Raw genomic sequence first — 12203 nt, 5'->3', positions numbered from 1 at the left:
GTATAACCCTTAACCTCAAAGTTTAACCTACACTTAAAATTCTGGTTTATCCATAAGATGTTCGGGATCTTTACCGTATTTCTCGATATACTTATCATGCTCAACAATTTTATGTTTATATAATGAGATTAGTTCATGTGTTCTTATTGATAGTTTTGGATGAAACTTGGACACGTTATGAATAGTTGCAATTATAACGTCATATCTACTGGTTCCATTAGCAGTTAACATCTAAATTTAGAAGAAAAAGAGTGAATTACACGTAATGAATGCAAATCACAAAATGTTATTTATCTTACCTTAAAAGGGGTAGTTGTAGTGCCTTCTTCTTTATATCCCAACTACGTCATTAAACGAACATAAAAAATTACTATGATAATATGCGTCAATCAAACAATTATATCATATATTTTTACTGTAACTACGTACCACAGTTATACGTTGTGAATTAGGCCTATCAAATAAGAGTGTTCTAATTACACTTGGATAACCGTGAAAATTAAATATAATAGGTTTGTCATTAGTAAACAAGCTTTCAAAAGCCTCGTTATCCAAAGAATGTGGATGACTCCCATTTCCTGGTAAAATCATTAAATCTGTCACATTAGCTACCCTAACGCGTAATTCTGGAACATCTTTCTTTAATAAACTCGCTGCTGCAATAACTTCGAATGTAACTTCTGTACCACATCCAACCAAAACTACATCAGGATCAAGGCCATCATCGGTTGAAGCAAATTTCCATACTGATGCTCCCGCTATACAATGATTTTCTGCTTCTTCAGGTGATAGCCAAACAGGTGTTGGATTTTTACTTCCAATAATCAAATTAATATAATTTTTTGCTCTTAAACAGTGAGCTATTGTAATAAGAGAACAATTTGCATCCGCTGGCAAATAAATGCGAATATGTTCATCTATATTTAAAATTAAAGTTGAGTTATAATTGTAAACATGTTTTAATTAAACGTGCAATTTAAACATAATTACATTTCATGTTAATAAGATTGTTGATGAATGAAGGATTTTGATGGGAAAATCCATTATGCTCTTGTCGCCAGAGAGTTGAAGTTTCAATATAATTAAAAGATCCAATTGGCAATCGCCATGATGTTTCCATACCAAGTTTAATGAATTTTGCGTATTGAATCATCATTGTGATGATAATTCCTAAGAACGTTTCATAAGACGGAAACAATGCAACGCGTCCTATACAAAAATCTCAATTGAAGTAAAAACCTTTAAAAATACTGGTGCAATTAGTAAAATAATTCTACCTGTTAAAGTATATCCTTGCATCCATCCTTGACATGTGTGCTCAGATAAAATTTCGGCTATACGACCTCCTTTGTTGCTAGTCTGGTGAGACCATTGAAAGTTTCGATTGGTGACTTGAAAAGTAGCATCCAACTTGTTTGAAACAAGTTCTACATAAATACAAATACATAAAGGATGCGTTACGACTTTTTCAAAAATAAAATTATAAAAATGTTTGTAATTACCATCTGGAGAAAAGATTCTGAATCTCTTCGGATTCCTTTACAATACAAAAGGCTGTTAATAAATATTTAAATAAAAAAAATTTCATTTAACTTACATTTTAATGACTTCAGAACAATATTGTCCAGTAATTTTCATACAGCTTTCGTTATCACCTTTTTGTACCAATAACTCTTTGCAATTCGGTAAATCTAAAGGTTCATATGCAGCATACGTCTCTTTTCTAATTCCCATACGTAATTCTTCTTTTGGCAAAGCTTCAAGAACTTCCATTATAAATGAATTATCGGATAAATCAAATAATTCATGAAATTTGTAACTCTTTAACCAAGATTCCAGTAAACGAAATTCATCATCATCAACTCTTGCATGCGGTAAAGGTACTTGATGAGATCTAAATGAACCTTCAATACGTTGTCCATGTAACTCTCTAGGACCCGTCCATCCTTTTGGTGTTCGAAGAACCAACATTGGCCACCTTGGTTTATAAATTGGATTCCCAGACCTGGCACAGGTTTGGATTCTTCGAATTTCTTGATATGCCCATTCCATTGAAGTAGCCATATCTGCATTGATATCATTTAGATCCGATACTATGCGAACTTGATATCCAAACCCACTAACATTTTTACATAAAATTTATTAAAAGACATGTATATTCCACTATTTCGATAAAAAAAAAATATTCTACGTACGTAAATAAGGTGGAAAGTTCAGTATCACTATAAAATTTAAAAAAATAGTTATGATATTTAAAATGAACAAATATATTTATATATGTATTAATATAAACGCGTACTCCATAGCGCCATAAATCGTTTCTTCTGAAATCTTGAATCCATTATCGTGCAAAATTGGTATTACTGCACCACTTTCAGCTGGATCGATAAATTTGTAAGAATGCCAAGCTGTTGCAGTCGGACCAGTTTCGGCTTCACCATCACCAACGATGCACGTGACTATCAAATCCGGGTTATCCATAATTGCACCAAAACTAACCGAAAGAGCATACCCAAGTTCACCACCTTTGCATAATATAATTCAATTTCATCAACATTTTAACATTTAAAAAAATTTTTTTTTTTTTAAAGAAAATGATTTTACCTTCATGAATTTGCCCCGGAACCTCGGAATTCACGTGACTTGGAAACCCGCGAGGCCAACTAAAATTTTTGATAAGTCTATTCAAGCCATCTTTATTAACACTATATTGAGGGTAAAATTTAGCGAGAGATCCTTCAATAAAAAGATTAGCTAAACAGGCAGGAGCACCATGTCCTGGGCCGGTTACAAGGAACATTGGAATCGAATGTTTTCTTATTAGATGATTGCAATGGGCGTAAATGAGATTAATCCCGGGACATGTTCCTAATGATTTAAATTTAGCTCTATAATACAGAAATTAAAACTGAAAAATGATATTTCACGTACCCCAATGACCCAACAATCTTTCTTTGACATCATCTTTACTTAAAGGTCTTTCCAGTAAAGTATTTTTTTGTAAGAAAATCATTGAAGCGGCTAAATAGTTCGTAGCTCGCTGTAACAATTCTAAAGGATATAAATCTTCTTTTGATCTGATTTCCGTTGTATCTAATTTTACTAATAAATCTGATACTTTTTCAGGAATTGTCATATTCAAACCCGTAGTAGAATGCATTTTTTCTTAATTTTTGAGCAAAATGAAGAAAAATTTATTTGAAAATAAAAAAAATTTGAGATTTTTATGCAAAACCCATATTTTTTAAGTGTGAAATTTGACGTAATAGTTTTATCATTGTGATGTGCTACAGAATCGTTGATTATTATGTCGTACAAGATTTGTTACAAAAATAGAAAGGCCTCATGGTCCGTGCAAACTGTAATGCACTCTTTTTTAGTAATCTTAAATGTCTTCCCAACAAAGTCAGCAACCCTATAGCTGTAATCCTCATATAACACATCAACGCAAGTCTTCAAATCTTTCACAGTCGCGACATCAGCAACAATTTTCACACAATCCTCCAGCAGGAGTGACTTTAGAACCAGTTAATAGTTTTACATATACAAACCCTTTGTCGTATGAATCGTATAGCTCTTGCTCTTTTCCTTTGGATAGTTATATAGCGCTTCCGAATACTAGCGAAGTAGAAGGACCTCCAGGCGTAAATAGAGCCGAGGATGGTGACATAAGTATGGTTATGCTTTTATTTTTTTTTAAAAAAAAAGAAAAAAAAATTATTAAATAATCTAATGATTTTTTGCATCTTTTCCCTAGAGAAAACTACTAGTGCTCAACAAGCTTGGCTCAAGTCATGGATCAAATCTCGTAATGTAAAGCTCGAAGAATCTGTATCCAAATTACCTAATATAACAAACACACGTGAACAAATTCTACAAACACATTATTTATTACAAGACATGAGATTAAAATTGGACAAGTTAAAAGAAATCAGAGAAACTGCAAATGAAGATGAATGGGGAGAGAACATAGAAGGTCTTGAAAATTTCAAGGTACATGTTTTTAAATTAATATTTTATTTAAAATAATTGTGAACTTATAGAAAAATTATTATATATAAATGTTAATAAGTCAATTAACTATAAGGATATTAAAAGTGTTAAAATATATTTTTAGAAAACATTGGAATCAAATTTGTCTTGCACAACGGGTCAAAAATATATTGAAAAAATAAAAATAAAATTATCTAAAGTTAGGCGTCATCAGGTATGAATACAAATAGATATATATTTCATTATTATAATTCACTGATTAAATTCACTGTAAAGAAATGGCGTAAGAAGCATATCAAGAAATTACAATCTGTCCGAGATGAAAGACAACGTAGACGTGAAACATTACATAAAACTATTGATGAGTGGAGAACGGAATGGATAGCTAAAGAATTAGCTTTGAAACGGGTAATTATTAGTCATATTTCAAATGATAATTAGAATTATTTCATACCTTTAATTTTTTGTTAAAGGAACAAGCAAGAAAAGAAGAAGCTGAAAAGAGAGTTCAAGAAGCTGAAGCAAAAAAGAGTGAACATAAAGAATTAATAAAACTTTTAGAAAAAGTAAAAAAACTTCGTGATCTTCGCAGAGAACGATTAAAACGCGAAGGTTTTTATTAAGTTTATTTATTATTCTATTCTGCAAATAACTTTAGAGAACTCTCTAATTAAATGTCTATATATTTTATCAGGTCATTTCTTTCCCGAAGAAGACGATGAGTTTTTTAACAAGATCGCATCATTGAATGACGCAATGAAAGTTGAAGAAGCTCGTCTTGATCAAGAAAGAAATGCTGCTGCTGAACATAAAAGAAATGAAGCTATGGATGCAGGAATGAAAGAACGCGAAAGAGAAAGAGATCCCGTTTATGAATATTGGCATCAAGCTGAATTTGATTTAGATAATTTAGTTTTAATTAGGTATAATATTGTATTTTTATTTTTTTGCTGATATATTTTTTTAATCCAACACATGTTTATGTTAGGAGACAATGGGATGTTTATATAAGTGAAACTGGATCTTCATGCATACCACCAACATTTGTAGATCCATCTCCACCAGCCAATTATATTTGGGCATCTTGTCTAACGCATGAGTAGGCAATTTAGTGAGGTGTCAAATCACGTGACAAAATGTCTATTATGACATAATTTATACATAATAAAAAATTAAGTGTTTTTTGACACAGTTGATCTGGCTATCTATTGAAAATCAACATTTTACGCATTTACGCCAGAACTTCTGCTTGACTTGTTATCTTTATACATCAATTCTTCTCTTATCATTAATATCTTTAATAATAACTAATTAAGTATCCCGGGAATCAAACGAAATTGGGATAAAATATTTGAGCCAAGATGCTTAAATTGGTAACTCCGCAGATAAAGTCTCCTGGAGGCGGTATGCTTGCATGTGTTCTTGAACATTGAAGGATAATTCGATTGACATAGTTTATCTTTTAAGATTAGTATAAATAGGGCAAGTGGGCAATTCTTACTTAATTCATATAATCGTGACGTGTATCCAAATATATAAACTCAGTCACATCGCTAGTTAAATGGCCTGACAAGCGCCTGACTGCTATAATAGTATCATGAATATAATTTGTTTATTATTTGATGTCATTCATTTCAAACTTAACTATAATAGTCGAATGAATTATCATATAAAAACCTCAAAAAAAAAAAATTCCCCTTTCGCTACGGATATATGATTTCCTTTGGATAAAGAATTATTAGTTATTAATTATTTTTATTGTTAAAGTATGAGTCACCGTGACGTTCATAACCCTTTCCTGTTCGAAATTGCTTGGGAGGTTGCAAACAAAGGTAAATTTGAACGAATTTTTATTAAATCTGTATGCGTATGGTATTATTTTTAAAATAAACCGTTTTTACAAAGTTGGAGGAATTTATACGGTAATAAAAACCAAGGCTCCCGTAACAGCTCATGAGTTTGGTGACAGATATACGCTCATTGGACCTTTGGCCTACAAGACTGCTGCTGCAGAGGTTGAAGCAGAAAAAGTTACTAATCCTCATATGAAAGAAATCCTTGATGAAATGACAAGTCAAGGGGTCAAATGGATGTATGGTCGATGGTTAATAGAGGGAGCTCCCCATGTTCTTTTATTAGACACCAATTCAATTGCTGATAGATTAGATTCATGGAAGGGTGATTTATGGAACGTTGCCGGAATTCCTTCACCACCAAATGATCAAGAAACAAATGATGCTATTTTATTTGGTTATCTTGTTGGATGGTTTTTGGGAGATGTGAGTCATTGTGCCCAATACATTTATTTATTATAACTAGAATCCTGATCCTGCATTTCACGTGTTTCTATGTTAATAATTGTTTAAATAATAGTTTGTAGCTCGAGAAAAAAAGAAAGCTGTTATAGCACATTTTCACGAATGGCTCGCTGGTGTTGCTATTCCTTTGCTCCGTAAACGTCGTACAGAACTGACCACAATTTTCACAACACACGCGACTCTTTTGGGACGATATCTATGTGCTGGCTCTGTCGATTTTTATAATAATATACAACATTTTTCGGTTGATGAAGAAGCTGGAAAACGTGGAATATATCACCGTTATTGTATTGAACGTGGTGCCGCACATTGTTGTGATGTGTTCACAACAGTTAGTCAAATTACGGCTTTCGAAGCTGAGCATTTATTAAAAAGGAAACCAGGTAGGTTACAAATTAAATTAATATTAATTTATAAACAAAAAAAAGTTAATAAATTATTCTAAAAAATTAGATGGGGTTCTTCCAAACGGATTAAATGTTGTAAAATTTTCCGCCATGCATGAATTTCAAAATTTACATGCAAGGAATAAAGAAAAGATTCATAATTTTGTCCGCGGACATTTTTACGGCCATTACGATTTTGATCTTGACAATACTCTATATTTCTTTACAGCTGGTCGCTATGAGTATAGAAATAAGGGTGTTGATATGTATATTGAATCTCTATCTCGTAAGTAAAATGTTATTGTTACAAATTATTTTGTGTATTATTTATTTATTTATTTATTTTTTAGGTCTTAACCATAGACTAAAAGCTTGTAATTCACCAATGACCGTTGTTGCATTTATTGTCATGCCTGCGGCAACTCAATCATTTGCTGTGGAAGCACTGAAAGGTCAAGCTGTTACAAAACAACTTCAGGAGACAGTAAAAGACATCACAGAGAAAATCGGTCAGAGAATATTTGACAAAGCTGCACGCTATACGGGGTATGTGTTTGACATTATTGATTTTTGTTTCGCAATTATATTTACCAGATATATATATATTCCTTTCTAGTGGTGATATTTCACGTGCTGTCATAAATCCATCGGAATTATTGACAAACGAAGAAAAAATACTGCTAAAACGACGCGTTATTGCTCTTAAAAGAAATTCACTGCCACCAATAGTTACACACAATATGATTGACGATGGTTCGGATCCTATTTTAACCCAATTACGTCGTCTGCAGCTTTTCAATCACCCATCTGATCGCGTAAAAGTCGTATTCCACCCTGAATTTCTAAGTTCCAACAATCCTTTAATCAGTATTGAGTATGAAGATTTTGTTCGTGGTTGCCATCTTGGCGTGTTTCCAAGTTATTATGAGCCTTGGGGATATACTCCTGCAGAATGCACTGTAATGGGTGTACCATCTGTTACCACTAATCTTTCAGGATTTGGCGGATTCGTCGAGGAAATACTAGAGAAATCTTCGTACGTTTGTACATTTCCATTAATTTAAGCGCTTTGTGTTTAACTTTCAATTAAACAATTTTTATTTTCCTAAAATAGAGATTATGGTATCTACATAGTAGATCGTCGGTTGAAATCAGTTGATGAATCCGTTGAACAGCTCGCGGATTGTATGTTACAATTCTGCCAAAAATCACGGCGTCAAAGAATTAATCAACGTAACAGAACTGAAAGATTATCGGATTTGTTGGATTGGAAAGTTTTGGGAATGGAATATGTGAGAGCAAGAAAACTTGCACTACATAGAGCTTATCCAGATTCATTTGCAGGCAGCGAATCCGGTGGGTTTGATCAACAAAAAGTTAAAATCCCAAAACCACTATCAGCCCCTGCATCTCCAAGAATTCGTGGAGGTAATGTTTCAGTGGATGATTTAACGAGTAATATGCAACAATTAGGATATGAAGATGATGAATATCCATTTCCTCCATTTCCACTTATCGTGAAACGACCTAATTCGGAACGTGACTTGTTAACTTGAACAATAAATTATTGTCATGTAGACTGAACTAGTTATTATATACGTATTTATGAATAAACAATTAGCAGAACTCTAAAAAATAGTCAGGATAAATGGATAACTTATTATATTTATATATTTTATTATATATAAGTACTTATTTATTTCGAAAAAAAAAATTCTTTGTATTTTTTTTGAAAAGTTTTAATAAACAGAAAAAGATTCTATAAATTTTCAATTACCAAATTTATACAAACTTTAGTTGTTATTATTAAATCTGACGTTTATTATTATTCACGAATTTATTCGTCTCTGCCAAAATATCTAATTCGTCTCTTTATAATGCGAAGTACAGTATTTCCAAATTAATAGAACTGGTTCTTGAACATCAGCAAGAACAGAACAGAACGCCAATCACGCCAAAAGACGCGTGCCGCGTGGTGCAGATCGGATTATCGACCAGTGACCAGTGGAAATTCGACACGCTTATTGATTTTTTTTATTTTATCGAAATAGTTTTTCATTCCTTTTTTTTTTTAAAAAAAAATGCGGTACATTTACGATGAACAGGGTGTTACATTTAACTATTTTCTTCTAACTTTCATAGCAATATTTCTTATTCCAACTACGTATTTCTCGCTTTTCAGTACAGATAAGGGTTTGTTTCTTGATCAGTTCAAAATTTTTTCAAATCAAACTTTAATCTTGAACTTTTTTATAACAGATGCGAAATTACGTAAGCCTTCTTGTAATTGCGAAGCGTGTTTACGTAAAGAAAATTACCTAAAAAACCGAAAATTAAGTTCAACAGATCGTATCAGCAAAAAGTTGTATAAATTTAACTGATAACATAATCTTATATGACCAAAAGAAAGTTGACTTATTTACTTTTAAATAGAGCAATTTTTGTTGCGGTCGGATGGATATGCTTTGCCTACTTAGTTTATAAGGTTACAACCGTTAAAATTGAAATTGACGTGTGGGATCCGTATGAAGTATTGGGCATCTCTGAGGTTAATACTGTTACATTAAACAATCTAGAAATAATTTACGTATTAAAACACTATAACTTTTATAATTTATAGGGTACACCGCTACCACAAATTAAAAAACACTTCAAGGAACTTAGCAGGAAATGGTAATTATTTTCATGTATTATTTATGCGTCAGTAAATATTTCACTATATTAACACTTTAATTTTTAAGGCATCCTGATAAGGCCCCAGAAGACAAGAAGGCTGAATATGAAAGCAAATTCATTGACTTTACCAAAGCTTATAAAGTGTAAATATTTTTCTTTCATGATTAAAATTTGGTATCTTTATTAAAATATTCAAATACTTTGTTAGACTGACTGATGAAGATATACGTAAGAATTATGAAGAATGGGGTCATCCTGATGGCAAGCAAGGTTAGATTAAAAGTATTATTATAGTATTATAGTTAAATATCATTCTACACGATTGAGACAAACATATTATTTTTTAACAAAAACTAGCTTATTCTTTGGGTATTGCACTACCAACATGGTTGATCGAAGCTAAAAATAGTCCGTTTGTTCTTGGTGTTTATGCCCTTGCGTTTGGAATTGGTCTTCCTTTCTTTGTGGTAATTACAAGTCAATCATATCAGCTGCTAAATAAATTATTATCTAATTGATTTTACATTTATACAGGGTCGATGGTGGTATAGTTCTAATGCTTATACTAAGGATGGGATTAGAACACATACAATGGATCTATATTTCAAAGAATTAAGGAATAATTCCACTATTAAACAATTATTAGATCTGCTTTCTGCTTCAGTTGAATATAAAGAGTTAGTGGAACAGCGTCCATCAGATACGACTTTGTTACCACAAATTATATCATCAGTGAAAGAAGAACTGGACAAAAGATTTAGCGAAAAATATCAACCGAGTAAAAGAGTAAGAATGAAGGTTTAACATGATATCAGTAAATAATTTCTAAGATTACTTAAAAATGAATTTATAATTTATAGTATATTGCACCATATTGTCAAAAGGCAAGTGCACTGTTTCATGCTCATTTGTTGAGAATTAATTTTTCCGATGAGGATTTATTGAAAGGTAGAATATTGTATAATTGCAAGTCATTATTAACGTTTTTTACTTACATTGATAATTAATTATTTTTCGTAAAGATAAATACTTCATTGCTGAAAGATCTATACACCTTATCAACGGCATACTTGATATTGCAATAGCACATCGCTGGCTTCAAACAAGTTTACGTTGTATGGAACTTTCTCAGCTTTTAGTTCAAGCAATGTGGTTTCAAGATAATTCGCTTGTTCAATTACCTTATATTAATCAAGATATAATAAAAACAATGAAACTTAAAAAGAAGAACATAAGAAATATTATTCAACTTCGGGAAATGAATGATGAGGAAAGGAAGTAAGTTTGAGTCTCGGAAATTTTTCTATAAGAAAATTTAATCTTACATTTATTTCCACTATTTAAGGAATGTATTTAAAGCATTATCGCCCACTGAGTATGAATCCCTCATGCGAATTGCTAGTATATACCCGCTTTTAAAAATTGATCAAGCATATTTCAAAGGTATAAAAATTTTGTATTATCCCAAATTTGAGAGAATTAAATAATTAATTTTTTTAAATCATTTAGTTGCTGGTGATGCAATTATAACTCCAGGATCTATTGTTACATTAATTATTAAGTTAAGAATAGTAAATTCAACATCAAAAGCAAAAGAAATTAAAATGAATGGAGTTAGTAAGGAAAATGAGAAAAATGCAACTTTTGATGATGAGGAAGATGAAAAAGGAGAGTATCTTGACAGTGAAGATGAATTATTATTTGGAAGAAGTAAAAATAAACAAACAGATGAAAAAAATGATTTTGTACATGCACCATATTTATCAAGAGATAAGATACCTTATTGGTGGGTATTTATGGCAGATGATAAAAAAGATAGAATTATAATTGAACCAATGAAAATTACAAATATTGTTACTACTAGAACAATTAGATGTCATTTTCAAGCACCACATGATCCAGGGTTATATTCTTATGTTGCATACGTTAAGAGTGATTCATATGTTGGTACTGATATCAGAAAAGATTTAAGGGTAATTAATTATTTAACATATTTATTTATTTTTTTTATTATTTATAATTACTAATAATTTAAATAATAATAATTTTCCAAAATAATAATAATAATAATAATAATAATAATAATTAGCTTGATGTGAAAGATTTTTCGGAACTTCCTCCAGAAGAGGAAATTGATGATGAAATTTCAGAACCCGAGGAAGATTCTATTGCCGGACAAATGAAATTAATGAGAGAACAAGGATTTGCGGCTGCAGTAGCAGGAGGAGGTGGAGGTAGTCAGAAAAAACAAAATAATGATAGCGATAGTAGTGATAGTGATGATGATTAAAAAATAAATAAAATAACATTATCAGTTACATGACAAACATTATAACATTTAAGTAATAAAAACGTAACTCTGCCTTTATTAAAATTAACACAATATGACCGAAAATAGTTGATATCACATGTCTTTGTTGATTTAGTGAGGCATGTTGGAGTAAATGATTTCTTGCAAGAATTAAAACCCTAATGTCACCTCCGAAAAATAGTAGGGATTTTCTTCTAAAAATTCTTCTGATTAACACTTAATTAACACCATAGTACGTGCTATGTTAATAACCCTACTATTTTTTTTTGCCCACACTAAATTACAAGATTTATAAATTTACATGTAAAAAAAGCTATTTTTTTGTTCTTAATTATATTGAAAGGGTATTATTTAAAAAATACATTAGTGTTTAATATCTCTACTTTTAGTCTTAAATCTTAATTACTGCTTTAATGCAAAAAGTTTAAAATTGAGTTATAATCTTTTTTTTTTATCCAATAATATTATAAATTTTAACCAATAAACAATTCTCAAAAATTAAAATAAACAAAATACATT

General features: G+C 31.0%; 4 protein-coding genes across 5 annotated transcripts; 3 read left to right on the top strand and 1 right to left on the bottom strand.

Annotated features, from left to right (window-relative positions):
• Positions 1-33: 33 nt before the first annotated feature.
• On the bottom strand, positions 34-3160 carry OCT59_018770 (uncharacterized protein; the record flags this gene model as incomplete). The annotated part of the gene is made up of 11 exons (XM_025314362.2): positions 34-231; positions 300-341; positions 430-917; positions 991-1209; positions 1278-1427; positions 1503-1537; positions 1598-2119; positions 2196-2222; positions 2300-2525; positions 2605-2868; positions 2932-3160. The coding sequence occupies 11 exons, from the start codon at positions 3158-3160 to the stop codon at positions 34-36; spliced, it is 2400 nt and encodes a 799-aa protein (XP_025185156.1).
• Positions 3161-3361: 201 nt separating this feature from the next.
• On the top strand, positions 3362-5197 carry OCT59_018769 (uncharacterized protein). Its single transcript, XM_025314363.2, has 7 exons — positions 3362-3672; positions 3758-3993; positions 4118-4207; positions 4270-4401; positions 4467-4605; positions 4688-4916; positions 4982-5197. Exons 1-7 carry the CDS (start codon positions 3390-3392, stop codon positions 5094-5096), a joined length of 1224 nt encoding a protein of 407 aa, XP_025185157.1. The 5' UTR covers positions 3362-3389; the 3' UTR covers positions 5097-5197.
• A 501-nt stretch (positions 5198-5698) lies between these two features.
• Positions 5699-8478, top strand: OCT59_018768. Of its 2 annotated transcripts, none has more exons than XM_066135606.1 (7): positions 5699-5825; positions 5899-6272; positions 6367-6694; positions 6765-6983; positions 7048-7243; positions 7314-7737; positions 7812-8478. In XM_066135606.1, exons 1-7 carry the CDS (start codon positions 5762-5764, stop codon positions 7854-7856), a joined length of 1650 nt encoding a protein of 549 aa, XP_066004877.1. In that variant the 5' UTR covers positions 5699-5761; the 3' UTR covers positions 7857-8478. The 2 variants fall into 2 exon arrangements, with proteins under 2 accessions (XP_066004877.1, XP_025185158.1); XM_025314364.2 differs by having other exon boundaries at positions 7314-7733; positions 7812-8476.
• Positions 8479-8738: 260 nt separating this feature from the next.
• On the top strand, positions 8739-11743 carry OCT59_018767 (uncharacterized protein). The gene is made up of 13 exons (XM_025314365.2): positions 8739-8890; positions 8957-9059; positions 9131-9245; positions 9318-9370; positions 9439-9516; positions 9582-9643; positions 9731-9840; positions 9908-10159; positions 10234-10321; positions 10396-10651; positions 10719-10816; positions 10883-11346; positions 11463-11743. Exons 1-13 carry the CDS (start codon positions 8779-8781, stop codon positions 11661-11663), a joined length of 1992 nt encoding a protein of 663 aa, XP_025185159.1. The 5' UTR covers positions 8739-8778; the 3' UTR covers positions 11664-11743.
• Positions 11744-12203: the final 460 nt, after the last annotated feature.

Source organism: Rhizophagus irregularis, chromosome 28 (assembly GCF_026210795.1).
Source record: "Rhizophagus irregularis chromosome 28, complete sequence".
Taxonomy (NCBI): domain Eukaryota; kingdom Fungi; phylum Glomeromycota; class Glomeromycetes; order Glomerales; family Glomeraceae; genus Rhizophagus; species Rhizophagus irregularis.
The sequence above is the reverse complement of the archived record's forward strand: the minus strand, read 5'-3'. Positions and strand labels throughout refer to the sequence as shown.